This window comes from Camelina sativa, chromosome 7, assembly GCF_030686135.1.
Source record: "Camelina sativa cultivar CO46 ecotype springtype chromosome 7, ASM3068613v1".
Classification (NCBI taxonomy): domain Eukaryota; kingdom Viridiplantae; phylum Streptophyta; class Magnoliopsida; order Brassicales; family Brassicaceae; genus Camelina; species Camelina sativa.
The window spans coordinates 31,224,769-31,238,027 of record NC_141886.1 but is presented as its reverse complement, the minus strand read 5'-3'; the positions used below and the strand labels follow the sequence as shown (position 1 = coordinate 31,238,027).

Here is a 13,259-nt window from a genome sequence, read left to right as displayed (position 1 = left end):
AGTACACAATTAATTAATAAAAAATTCAAATAGTGTATAAGATCGATAATCTTGCTCTAAGAATGTAATGTTTTCATGGGTTTGATGTAAGGCCCATTATTGCTGTTGGATTGGCCCATTAAACTGCAATAAATCAATGGTATTAGTTTAGTAATCACAAGTTTCATTCATCATCTTCGGGCAACTAATCGTTCGTCGTCTGAGGTTAAGTCACTTCACTCTCTTCTCCGACGGTTCTGATTCGTAAGTTCAATTTCGTCTACGTTTAGGGTTTCACTGTGATTGTTGAAGTTTGTTATTCGCCGAATCTCGGTGATTCTTTCGATCTAGGTATAGCGGACTGCCATGTGAGACTAACATTTTTTGCTCGTTTACTTGGCAGATAAAAAGAAGGTTTCTTTGATCGTAAACGCATTCTTTGAGAAAACGTGTCTGGGTAAGTTTTAATGGTGTTTCTGGGTTATTTCTCTTATTTGCTAGCTGCGAATCTGCTGATTTGGTTAAGGATATAGCGTTTCTAGGGTTACCATATTTGTAACTTGTCTGTGATATTTAATGCATTTAACTAGTTGTTATTGTTCGTTAGTAGTTGAGATTTGATTACTTACATCCAGTTTTCTTGTCAAAATTTTGATATGATTGCGATTGGTCTTCATATCTGCTGCATTTGCCTGTTCATCTATCTAATGGTTCTCTTTGGCATATTAAGTCCACTCTTAGTTGTTCTTCCTACAGACTCTGTTTTTTTTTTTGTTTCTTCGATCTGTCCTTTATCAACCATTCCTAAAAAATATGGTGAAAACTCTGAGTTACAGGCCATCTACTAGGATGGATAAGAGCAGTTCTGAAGAGGAGTCAGATATCAGTGAGTCTGAGATAGATGTCTATGCTGAGAAACCTTACGAGCTAATGAAGAATGGGAATTACAAGGTTAAGGTGAAGGACACATTCAGGTGCCCCTTCTGCTCTGGGAAGAAGAAGCAGCATTACAAGTATAAAGAGCTACTTGCTCACGCCTCTGGTGTTGCAAAAGGTTCTTCGAGTAGAAGTGCTAAGCAAAAAGCAAATCACTTCGCCTTGGCAAAATACATGCAGAACGAGCTTGCTGGTGATTCTGATGTCCCACGCCCACAAATTCCCTCGTCCTCGTCGAAGCAGTCTCAAGCAGTTGTGGATGACGTTTATGTCTGGCCTTGGATGGGGATTGTCATCTACCCGGTGAGAAGAACTGATAAAAACTATTATCTCCTTGATTCAGCCTATTGGTCGAAGAAGCTCGCCTGTTTCGATCCTTTTGAAGTGAAAACCCTTTGGCTTGAGCAGGATTCCGTAGTTGCTGTCATTCCTCAGTTTAACAGTGGTATGAGTGGCTTTAAGAGTGCCACAGAGCTTGAGAAGGAATATGAGATTAGGGGCTGCGGCAAAAAGGACTGGAGTGATAAAAGAGGAGACTGGAGGTCTAAGACTTATGGTTGGTGCGCACGTTCAGATGACTACAACTCACAAGGGTCAATAGCAGAATACCTGTCCAAAGTAGGAACACTGAGAAGTTTCTCTGATATCTGCAAGGAGGAAATTCAGAATAAGAATAGTGTGGTGGATGATCTGGCAAATAAAATTGCTATGACAAATGAGAATCTGAACAAGGTCCAGTACAAGTACAATCAGAAAGCGATCTCTTTGCGCGAGGTTCTCAAAGAGAAAGACGCGCTGGACCGAATTTATAAAGCAGGTTTGTAGTGAAAACTAATTGCTTATGTTTCTCCCTGGATGCATCCGAGTTTAGGTTTGTGACGCGACTCTGTACGTTTTTCTCTAGAGTCAAAAAAAATGCAGGAGTTTTCACGGGATAATTTAAACAGGATCTTTAAAGAAAAGGAGAGGCTGAGCAATGAACTGGAGGCTAAGATGAATAATCTGAAGATTTGGTCCAAAGAATTGGACAAAAAGCAAGCACTAACTGAACTGGAGAGACAACAGCTTGATGAAGACAAGAAGAAGGTAATATTTTGTCATTATAGTATACTTATGCGTTGATGTTTTCTAGGGTACTGAATCTACTGATGATCTTTCTGTTTTCCCTTGTTATGGCAGAGCGATGTCATGAACTCCTCCCTCCAGTTGGCTTCACTGGAGCAGAAAAAAACAGATGATCGTGTCTTGACACTTGTGGAAGAACACAAGGTCTGTTCAGTAAATGGTCAAAATAGACCTATCTGTACCATTCAAGTTAGAAAAAAACTTATTTTCTGTTTGTGTTTTATGATTCCAACTTTCTTCTTTCTGAACTCCAGAGGAAAAAAGAAGAGACTTTGAACAAGATCCTTCAGCTTGAGAAGGAGTTAGACAGCAAGCAGAAACTTCAAATGGAGATTCAGGAGCTGAAAGGAAAGCTGCAAGTCATGAAGCATGAGGATGAAGATGACGATGATGTTAAGCAGAAAATGAAGGAGATGAAGGAAGAGCTAGAGGAAAAGCGGTCTGAGTTACAAGATCTAGAGGAAACTAACACATATCTCATGATTAAAGAACGCCAAAGCAATGATGAGATACAAGAAGCACGTGCAGTATTGACTACGGTATATATTTTAAATGCTTCCATGTTTTTAGGTGATTCTGTCAAACAGCTTCACAGATTACTTGCCATATAGTCCAGAATCTGTGAATAGTTCCAACAGCCATGGTGGAACCTGAGATGTGGAATATTTTATTGTTTGCATGTTTTGGGTTTTTCAGGAATTGAGAGAATTATTGAGTGAGCGAACCATCATCAGAGTAAAGAGGGTGGGGGAACTTGATGAAAAGCCCTTCATGAAAGCATGCAAGGAGAGATTCACCGGCGAAGAAGCTGCGGTGCAGCATGCTATACTTTGCTCGAAATGGCAGGAAAACCTCAAGGATCCAGCGTGGCAGCCATTCAAACATGTGGAGACTGGAGACAAAAAGAAGGTTTGTTATGCCTCATGTTACATCAGTGATTCTTTCATATTGGCCCTCTGTCCCCGCTTCAGGAGTCTTTATTCTGGTGAACTAGTAGTGATGATGTTGTTATACGGAAATGATGTAGGAAGTGGTGGATGAAGAAGATGAGCAGATGAAGAATCTGAGAGAAGAGTGGGGAGAAGAAGTGAAGAACGCAGTGAAGACAGCACTGGAGGAGCTGAATGAGTTTAATCCTAGCGGGCGCTACTCAGTCCCAGTACTGTGGAATTCCAAGCAAGGAAGAAAAGCTTCACTGAAAGAAGTGATTGATTACATGACGCAGCAGCTCAAAATTCTCAAAAAACGTAAGCGAGTAGCCTAAACAAAAAGGTAATCACTAATTTCTTCCTTAGTTTGTACTTTTGTAGCATTGTCTTGTCACTGATCTTGCACTAATGCATTAGTCAAGTCTACAGAGACGTTTTGTGCCACAAAGAATCTTAAACTTGACATAGATTTGCTAATGCTGTAACGCATTAGTCAAGTCGACAGACACGTTTTGAGATAGTTTGTGCTATGGTCATAAACCAAGTGGTTGTCTTCTTTTGTTGCAGGAAACAGAGAAAACATATGCAGGAGGAACTAAAAAGGAAGAAAAGAAAGAAAAATAGAACCGTTTTAATTAGTAGGTAAATTAATAAATTCAAGAAGACCTCTCTGTGTGTTTAAATTAAATATGACAAATAATAATATTTCGTTGGACTAATGAAAGGCCCACTGTTGGCAGTTGCTATTAAACAGCCCAATAAGTTGTAATCAGTGAGTTTTTTTATTCTTATATAAGAAAGATCTAAAGTTTTTAGTTTTTACTTTGCTTGCCGCAGCCCGCAGCCATCTGAGAGTTTAGCAGAGTTGCCTCTTTTTTGCCACTCTTCTCCGACACTTCTGTCTGATTCTGAAACTCAATTTTGCAAATGCGTTTCGAGTTTCTTCTATGTGATGGTTTCGGTCTTTCGATTAATAAGGCGTGTGAAACTAATTTGGCCCTTTTTTACTCATAAATCAAATGTCTCCTGATCGTATATAAACACGCATTCATTCATTCATATAGGAAACATCATGCCTGGGTAATTTTTTTTTAACTGTCTTTGGATTACTGCTCTCAATTTCTAGTTCATAATCTGCTGTTTTAGCTATGGATCTTATGACTACTCTCAATTTCTAGCACCCATTGTCGCAGGATTTACTGAGAGGAAACAACTGCCCTCAACATCGTGGAGAAGCATCTAGAGTCTCACTATAAGCATGGAAGAGAGAACATTTCAATGTCAAATGCAAGTATAGACAGACATGAGTTGCTTTTTGTTTCCCCTTCTTGCGTGTTTCTTCCAGTCTAGAAGGATTGCTCTCAGAATTTGTTTGGAACCATAAGCATGATGTTATTGTTTAGGCTCTCTACTCTTCCAAGACCCATCACGATTTGCCTTTTCAGAAACCATCTTTGCTCACGTTTTGTTGCCTTTAACCAAACATTTTGACCGTTGCTTAAAATCTTATATAGCTTCTTTCTAATTAATCAAGTTATTATTCGAATCAACTAAGAAAAGTGATCTTAAAACTTTCACGATAAGAAGTCGGGAACATATGTTTTATTTTTATCAAAAGTAAATAAAAAAAAATTTTGATTAATGAATAATAGTATACATTTAACAGTTTTTATGACTCTGCTTCCCTCTTCTTCTCAAGTTTCTTCAACTTTTCAATATTTTTTTAATTTACCAGTAAAATATAATTCCTCCGAATCTGTGCAAATGTCTAAAACAAAATAAAGAACAATTATGGAAACAAATTTTATGATTCAACATAATCTACAGATGTTCACTGACAAAATCAAAGAAGAATAGACCAAAAAAAAAAAAAAAAAAAAACCTAAATTTCTATAATTGGTGTCGCTTATTGAATCGGTACCACTTTGCCTTATTTGTTTTTGGTTTTTAACCAGTCTGAGATGATTCTAATTTTGTAAATTAGTAGTAGTAATATATATATATATAAGTGAATTTTTGCATGTTTAACCACACCGCTTAACATCAGAATCACCCGAAAGCTCTCTTCTTTTCTTGGCTCTGAGTTCTGACCCTTAGGTTTTTTTTTTTTTTTTTTTTTTTGGGGGGGGGGGGGGGGGGGGGGGTTTGATTACGTTTTTTTAGGGTTTCGAAGTTTGAGAATTTTTGGGGAAGAAGAAGAAGAAGGGAATGACTATTATTGTTGGATTGGACGATCTCTCGAAAGCACTCATCGATGCTGGCAAGAATCTTCTTAGCCCTCCTTCAACTGGCGAGCTTCTTACTCTTCTCGATGTACTAATTCTCTTCTCACCAGTTTCTCTTTGATTCTTCTTCACACCAAAATCGTTGCTTTTGCTTATAAAAAGATCCCTGCTAGGTTGGATTCACGAAATGTGATTAGGGTTTCTCTTTCTTGCCGATAAGGGAAGCTGTATTGTTGGTTTTAGTTAAATGTTTTGTCAAATCTTGTTGCTTTTTGGTGAATTCGTTTCGTTTTCTTTGGGATTTAGAACTTGTTGATTTGGGTTAAAGGCGAATCCTTTTTTTATTTCAAGCTTCTGTTGGATCTTCTAATTCAATTTCTCTGGCGTAGGAAACTGAGTCTCTGCTTAGGAATGTGGACCAGGATCCACCCTTGTCAATGCAAAGCGCCCTTATGCCATCGAAGAGTGCTTTGGTATCGGTTGACCTTTTAAGCCATCCTGATTCTGATGTCAGGGTTTCAGTTCTGTCCTGCTTAACCGAAATTGTGAGGATTACTGCCCCAGAAGCTCCTTACAGTGATGATCGAATGAAGGTAATAATAAACAAATCAAATTCCTGTTAACACTGTAGTATTCAGTTTCATCTCCCTCACTCTCTGTAATGCTCTGTTGGATTCCACTTCTTTGGTATTATTATTACAGGATATCTTCAGGTTGACTATTGAAGCTTTCGAGAAACTAGCTGATGCGTCGTCCTCTCGCAGTTACAGGAAAGCAGTGTCTGTTCTTGATAATGTTGCAAAGGTCAGATCATGCTTGGTGATGTTGGACTTGGAATGCTATGACCTCATTCTACTTATGTTTCAGAAGTTCTTGAAAATCATAAGGTAGATTAGATAAAGTCAATACAAACCCTTATTTACAATACTTGAGAAAGTCTTAGATCATAGACTGAATGTCGTTTTGGTGTGCCATCTAATAGACCTGCTCATCCTCAAGTGGTGTTTTCGTCAATGGAAATGATAATGATTACAATAATTGATGAAATCGACGAAGTATCCACGAATCTGCTTCATACAGGAAGTTAAGGTTTCTTCCTCTTTCAAGTTAAATTATCTTGCAGTCAAGTAACTTGGGTTGATTTTGTCTTCTTTTCATGTTTTAGAATGTTTCACCAATGTCTGGGAGTCTTGCGGAGAAGGTTCTTAGTAGATGTGCACGTAAACTTAAACCATACATCATCGAAGCTTTGAACTCTACAGGGACCAGCTTGGATATGTATTCTCCAGTAGTTTCGTCCATATGCCAGAGTATTTTTGACACTACTGAAGTCCAAAATGTAGTTAACACCAAAGAAAATGAGGTATTCTTGATACCCTGAGCTCTGTGTTTTGATGGTGGATTGAGTTCTTATATGGTCAAATCTTGAAATCTCATATTCTATACGTTACAAGCTAATCTTTTTCATGGTTCAGGCAGCTGAAACGATGTTGGAGAGACGAGTAACCACAAGTGGTTCACTAGAGGTATTATATTTGACGAGCTTGTTTATTTGTTTGAAGAGTTTCAGCATCTTTCAGTAGTGTTGTTTAACCAAATAGCTTGATCTAGGAGAAATTGGGTTTGGGGCATTCTCGCAAGGAGAATCTTTCTAAAAGTAGTTCAAAGAGACCTGCAAGAGGTGAAACCCGACGAATCAATGAAAAGGACAAATTTAGAAATGGAAACAATTCTAGTTTGTTGAAACATAGTCTGAAGCAAGTGCGGTCTGAAAGTACAGATGCAGAAACAGAGTTAGGAATTACAGGGAAGAGAGGACGGAAACCCAATTCTTTGATGAATCCTGAGGATTATGACATTTCTTGGCTTTCCGGAAAAAGAGATCCTTTCAAGACGTCTTCAAACAGAAAGATCCAGAAAAAACGATCTGGGGGAGAATCATCACTTGGAAAGGTGGCTGCTAGGAAAACACCCCTGCTTAAAGAAACTTCCCCAGCCACTAGTAGGTCTCTGACGGGTTCACTTAAACGAAGCCGGGTTAAGGTGGATGAGAGTGATTATGATTATGATTCTGATTCTCTTTCTTCACCGAGATTGAAGAAATTGGCATCCTGCTTCCGGGATGAAGAGCCTCCTAAAAAGGAATCAAACCAAGAGGAAGATGACAGAAAGATTGGAAACTCCAGCAAAAAGATTAGGTCCCAAAATGGTCTACAGAAAAGTCAGAAAACGGCTCAAAAGAGTCCAATTGTTGAAGCTAAGATTCTAAATTCCAGTGGAAAGAGATTATCAGTTCGCTCGGATGCTAAGAGAAAGAATTTAGAACGTGCATCCCTAGACACTCCTGTTCCACAGTCATCAAAGAGAAAGGTCGAAAACAAGACGATCATAGATTTTTTTCTGTCAAAATAAATGATACTGTTAAATGTTGTGTTGAATTTCTCGTTTGTATCAACTGTGCAGAAGATGGTTTCTCAAGTTGCAGCTAGAAAATTGTCAGACGAATCTGAAGAAACTCCAAAGAGCCATCCGACAAGGAGGCGAACAGCGAGAAAAGAAGTGGTATAGAATAAGCTTTACCACCTTCTCTCCCCATTATTAGCCATTGATTGCCACCTATCTGTTACCATGTGATATATGGATTTCCATCTTTTCTTTTCAGGAGTCTGATACAAATGGCTTTGGTGAGGATTTGGTTGGTAAGAGAGTTAATATCTGGTGGCCACTCGACAAGACGTAAGTATACTGGAAACTTAAGGTTTTTATTTCCAAGTGTTCTGTAATCTTTTGCTTTTCCGTTGATGGTATTGCACTGTGCAGTTTTTATGAAGGCGTCGTAGATTCTTATTGTACTCGCAAGAAGATGCATCGGGTGAGAGAATCCATCTGATCTACTATGCAATTATGTTCCTCCTCTTAGTTGATTCATGTGGAATGGAATGTTTGTTGCCCCACTAATTACAGGTAATATATTCTGATGGAGATTCAGAAGAGCTTAATCTCATTGAAGAACGCTGGGAGTTACTAGAGGATCACATTATTGACGATGAGGTACACGTTTATTCTTTTTGTTTCGGAATAAATCGTGTTTGCCGTGCTTAATGATTTCCACACAATCAATCAGCAGGATAAGGAGGTTGATCTGCCAGAGTCCATTCCTTTATCTGACATGTGAGTAAAGCGGTTCATTACTATGATCTCTGTAAAGTTGCAATATTAATCTCTTACGGTCTTTAAAAGCAACAGCCTTTTCCGGTTCTTAATGATGTTGCAGACTGCAGAGGCAGAGAGTCAAGAAAAGCAAAAACGTGGCATTGTCTGTGGAACCGACTAGTTCCTCAGGTGTAAGGTTGAGAATTTACTAGAACTCAGGTCATTGTTTATATGAATTTTGTATGATTTGTTGAGTGAAATTGGCTTTGTAAATTTATGGTGATAGATCCTCCAGAAGAACATTTCATATGAAGAAGGAAACTGGCAAAAAGTTGAAGAAACAAGTTGAGAAATCAAGAGAAGGAAAGAATCTAAGATCGTTGAGAGAGTTGAATGCTGAAACTGACAGAACAGCAGAAGAGGAGGAAGTGAGTCTAGAATCTGAATCTGACAGAAGAGAAGAGCAGGAATACGAAGATGATTGTAGCGAGAAGCAAGAACAATCCGAACACAAAGGTGTAGAAGCTGAAGCTAAGGAAGAAGAGAAACAATTCGCAAATCCAGAGATTGAGAGTGAGAGCGAGGACACAGAGTCAGAAGAAGAGCCGAAATGGAGAGAAACAGATGATATGGATGATGAAGTAGAAGCGGAAGAAGAAGAAGAAGAAGCGGAAGAAGAAGAAGAAGAAGAAGAAGAAGATGATGAAGAAGAAGAAGAAGAAGAGAGAGAGGAGGTTGATGAGAAAGGGGCAAACACAAGCTTTTCAGAGATTGAGAAAGAAGAGGAAGAGAGAGAAGAGGTTGATGAGAAAGGGGCAAGCACAAGCTTTTCAGAGATTGAGAAAGAAGAAGAAGAGAGAGAAGAGGTTGATGAGAAAGGGGCAAGCACAAGCTTTTCAGAGATTGAGAAAGAAGAAGATGAAGAGAAAGAGTCATGAACGAGAGTTATACAGTTAGGACATTGTAATCAAAAAACCATTTCAGAAAGATTCTTTCTGCTTAGACTCTTTGGTCTTTTCTTTCTTTGTAGATTGTTATATTATTATACCACAAACTAGTTTGAGATGACATCACTTTGTTTGTGTTTGTGTCTAATAAAGTTTCTTGAGAGTTTGTGACATTGTTGTACTTATTAGAAGTCACTATCATGGTTTTGTGCCACGTTTCTCCGTCGGTTACAAAATCATTTACCATGTGCGACTTTGAATTCTGAACTGATAGAGAAACCACTTGGAATTTGTCTTATATTTATTTGTACAATTACATTCAACCATCTTGGACTGGACCGCGTGAATGAGAGACTCTATTCTTGTCCAGATTTTCTGAAAAAGGAAAAAAGGTAATACTAATAAATAAGTTAACTAACTCAACTAATTCTTAAGTCAGTTGTCACAATTTTTTTTACTTGAATCATAATTGACTTGGAACATAATTATCATATCCTTCTTATTCTTGTTAAACCCAATGATGGATGTATTAACTTGAAATATTGTTCAAAGATAGCTTAAAAGAAAGACATTGCAAAGAAAATACAACAAACTACATAAATCAGCAATAACTTATATGATTGGTTTGACTCCTCTCATTTGTTAAGATCTGTCTTGGACCTCTTGGTTTATACTTTATACTTATCGGCCAATCTAGTTTTTAAAAATAATATACATGAATGTATGCTAAACAGAATATAGTTTTTTTAATATATTTTAACAAGACTTAGAGAATAATTTACTTTTATCTTTCAAAAATTTCAAAAGGCATATACAAAATGTAATGGTCAAGAATGATGTACTTAATGTTGTTGAAAAACAAGATTTATACGAATCTCTTTATCATGATTATACACATCAATTTAATCTTGGTTAACAATTTGAAATTATACAGTGGATATATTTAGATAGGTTCAGGGGAACTTTCCTAATTAGCAAATAAAAGTTGGGGCCTAGATTTTAAAGTCAAGGTCAATCTTCTCAACTACTCACCAATTGTTGTTTTTTAAAGAGGTTTTATGGAATATATTATAATACATATTTTAAAATAAGATAATGATACCAAGGAGAAACAAATTAACAAATTAAAAAGCATTGTTCATAGATTTGTCATTTGTGTAGTAGATCTTAAAAGAGCGTACGTACGATTACTACATTTTTAATCAAGGTCTTCTAGAACTCCATATAGTTTGAATTATATATGAACTTATGAGTTAGAAATTTTTTAAGAGAAACCCTTTTCTGAGTTTTTTCTTTTCTTATTAGTTATCTAGAAAATTTGTTTCTTTTGTTGTTAACATTTTTTTAGCAATTTCGTATCAAAGTTTTAAAGGTTAAACCATTAATGCAGAGTAAGATGTAAAAGTCAGATTCACAACACCTTTACTTGACCATTTTGTTTGGGTTTTTAATGCATTTACACTTATGATCACCTGAAACTTAGAAACTAATGTACTTCTCTAGTGTTATAAGATAAAATTAAATTAAAATATTAATCCCAATAATTCTTCATTTTCACCAAACCCACACTCTTTGAATAAATCAGAGCAAAAATATATGTTAGTCTAAGTTTTTCTGTTTGTTAGTTTTTTTTCTTTCAAATATATATTAATTTATTATCATATTTAGACTCACCAACTCTTTACCATGGTTCGGTGAAACACGGTCCAGTAATTAAAGGGAAAAAGCCGGTAACTTCTTAAGTAGTCAGTCTCTCTATAAATACAAATCACAAATCTCTCCTCAAACGACACATCATAACTCATTCTAGCTAATCTCTATAGCCCTTTCAAGACCATTCAATTCAGAGGCTTTGCTCCTTAAGAAGAAGAAAAAAAAAATGCCTATCGACGGGAAACTCGTCTGCGTCACCGGAGCCGGCGGCTACATTGCTTCGTGGATCGTTAAGTTACTCTTAGAGAGAGGCTACACCGTTAGAGGAACCGTAAGGAACCCATCTGATCCCAAGAACAATCATCTCAGAGAGCTTGAAGGAGCCAAAGAAAGACTTACTCTTCACAGTGCAGACCTTCTCGACTACGAGGCTCTATGTGCCACAATCGACGGCTGCGATGGCGTTTTCCACACCGCTTCTCCCATGACCGACGATCCCGTAAGTAACTACTAATTTTGTGAACAGAGGAGTTGTATTGCTCTGTCTTCCTAATTTTAAGTTTTTTTAAAAAATTAATGTTGACCTAATTAGGCGACAATGTTGGAGCCGGCGGTGAACGGAGCTAAGTTCGTGATCGACGCGGCTGCTAAAGCCAAGGTCAAACGCGTGGTGTTCACGTCATCAATTGGTGCGGTTTACATGAACCCTAACCGTGGCCCTGAAGCCATAGTCGATGAAAATTGCTGGAGTGATCTCGATTTCTGCAAAAACACAAAGGTATATTTCTTTGTTAAGATATATATAATTTTTCTTGTAGGTTTAGCAATTAGCACTGTATACGCCGCTTAGTTTCAGAGATGAGACCATTGTTCTTCTACCATATGCTGATCGATATAATTCTAAATTTATCTTTTCTTAGAACTGGTATTGCTACGGGAAGATGTTGGCGGAACAATCTGCATGGGAGATGGCGAAGGCTAAAGGTGTGGACTTGGTGGTGCTAAACCCGGTTCTAGTTCTTGGACCACCGCTCCAGTCAGCTGTGAACGCTAGTCTAGTCCATATCCTCAAGTACCTCACCGGCTCAGCAAAGACTTACGCTAACTTGACTCAGGTCTATGTGGACGTCCGTGACGTGGCACTAGGCCATGTTATGGTCTACGAAGCACCCTCCGCCTCAGGCCGTTACATCCTTGCCGATACCGCGCTTCACCGCGGCGAGGTTGTTGAGATTCTGGCTAAATTCTTCCCGGAGTATCCACTTCCCACCAAGTAAGTCAACGTTTGTCTCTTTGAGAACACTTTGGCTAAAATTATATCAAAGTCAACACGATTAATTTAGTCGATCCAATAAATACAAACCTTGGATTTACAGATACACCACAATTACTTGAACGTATCTATTTATTCAAAACTATATTTATAATTAGTTAGGATAAAAGGGACATGAGTGGTGGTATTTGGTATTATTATGACTGTTGTCCCATTTCCCAGATATATATAAGCTAGCACTTGTGTGGTTGTGGTGAGATTGGTGTCATGCTGTGTACTAACTCTCAACATCACAAAATACATGTCATCTCTCACCTACTGCTGACGTTAAGATCTAACACGTATTTGGGTATGTGTGTGTACAAAAAATCATAAAAAGTGTCGTCTTGCTAAGGGTCAAATTCCATAAGACAAACACGCCGGAGTGTGAATGTTTTTTCTTCACCTACTTCAATGTTTGGTCACTAGTTTTATGACTTGTGTCTCCTTTAGGTAGTCTAATAATTAATACGTTACTTTACAGTGATATACAAGAAATCATGTCCAAATTTCGTATTCTTATTAACATGTTGTGTGTTTTGATGTGATTAGGTGTTCCGACGAGAAGAATCCGAGGGCGAAGCCATACAAGTTTACTACCCAAAAGATAAAAGACTTAGGCTTGGAATTTAAACCCATTAAGAATTCTCTATATGAATCTGTCAAGAGCTTGCAAGAGAAAGGTCATCTTCCTCTTCCTCAAGAATCGAACCAAAACGAAGTCATAATCGAATCTTAGAACACGATCACGACCTTAGAATCTGATCATACCCACATAAAAAGCTTTATTCGAAAGTAATATACGTACGTTTGATTTGACTAAATTATTGTTTAATCTTATATCATTTTATATAGCTGATTGTTCTTTTTTTCTTTGGTTGTAATTGAGAATATGTTAAGCATATGTATCATATGGTAATGGAAGCGATGGTTTTATCATCTGATGTATTAAATACATATATAATTTGGTTCCTGTGAGATCGATAAAAAATTAGAAAAT

General features: G+C 37.5%; 2 protein-coding genes and 1 pseudogene across 4 annotated transcripts; all 3 read left to right on the top strand.

Annotated features, from left to right (window-relative positions):
• Positions 1 to 149: 149 nt before the first annotated feature.
• On the top strand, positions 150 to 3,791 carry LOC104703351 (factor of DNA methylation 5). 2 transcript variants are annotated; one of them, XM_010419358.2, is made up of 9 exons: positions 150 to 243; positions 383 to 436; positions 816 to 1,732; positions 1,820 to 2,001; positions 2,095 to 2,184; positions 2,295 to 2,579; positions 2,737 to 2,949; positions 3,068 to 3,312; positions 3,537 to 3,791. In XM_010419358.2, exons 3-8 carry the CDS (start codon positions 829 to 831, stop codon positions 3,302 to 3,304), a joined length of 1,911 nt encoding a protein of 636 aa, XP_010417660.2. In that variant the 5' UTR covers positions 150 to 243; positions 383 to 436; positions 816 to 828; the 3' UTR covers positions 3,305 to 3,312; positions 3,537 to 3,791. The 2 variants fall into 2 exon arrangements, with proteins under 2 accessions (XP_010417660.2, XP_019083559.2); XM_019228014.2 differs by having other exon boundaries at positions 157 to 204.
• Positions 3,792 to 4,896: 1,105 nt separating this feature from the next.
• On the top strand, positions 4,897 to 9,467 carry LOC104703350 (sister chromatid cohesion protein PDS5 homolog D-like; annotated as a pseudogene). The gene is made up of 14 exons (XR_015562582.1): positions 4,897 to 5,282; positions 5,584 to 5,787; positions 5,897 to 6,081; positions 6,177 to 6,321; positions 6,360 to 6,557; positions 6,670 to 6,720; positions 6,806 to 7,564; positions 7,658 to 7,756; positions 7,857 to 7,930; positions 8,015 to 8,066; positions 8,159 to 8,245; positions 8,322 to 8,365; positions 8,469 to 8,543; positions 8,634 to 9,467. The product of XR_015562582.1 is annotated as a sister chromatid cohesion protein PDS5 homolog D-like (transcript).
• Positions 9,468 to 11,085: 1,618 nt separating this feature from the next.
• On the top strand, positions 11,086 to 13,198 carry LOC104703349 (cinnamoyl-CoA reductase 2). Its single transcript, XM_010419357.3, has 4 exons — positions 11,086 to 11,446; positions 11,540 to 11,725; positions 11,868 to 12,220; positions 12,812 to 13,198. Exons 1-4 carry the CDS (start codon positions 11,174 to 11,176, stop codon positions 12,996 to 12,998), a joined length of 999 nt encoding a protein of 332 aa, XP_010417659.1. The 5' UTR covers positions 11,086 to 11,173; the 3' UTR covers positions 12,999 to 13,198.
• Positions 13,199 to 13,259: the final 61 nt, after the last annotated feature.

Bases quoted from the DNA above. Each gene is read 5' to 3' on its own strand.
- LOC104703351 (XM_010419358.2), top strand. From the start codon at position 829: ATGGATAAGAGCAGTTCTGAAGAGGAGTCAGATATCAGTGAGTCTGAG. The intron at 2,002-2,094 runs GTAATATTTTGT...TTGTTATGGCAG, and splicing joins TTGATGAAGACAAGAAGAAG to AGCGATGTCATGAACTCCTC. The intron at 2,950-3,067 runs GTTTGTTATGCC...GAAATGATGTAG, and splicing joins AGACTGGAGACAAAAAGAAG to GAAGTGGTGGATGAAGAAGA.
- LOC104703349 (XM_010419357.3), top strand. From the start codon at position 11,174: ATGCCTATCGACGGGAAACTCGTCTGCGTCACCGGAGCCGGCGGCTAC. The intron at 11,447-11,539 runs GTAAGTAACTAC...TGACCTAATTAG, and splicing joins CTCCCATGACCGACGATCCC to GCGACAATGTTGGAGCCGGC. The intron at 11,726-11,867 runs GTATATTTCTTT...ATCTTTTCTTAG, and splicing joins ATTTCTGCAAAAACACAAAG to AACTGGTATTGCTACGGGAA.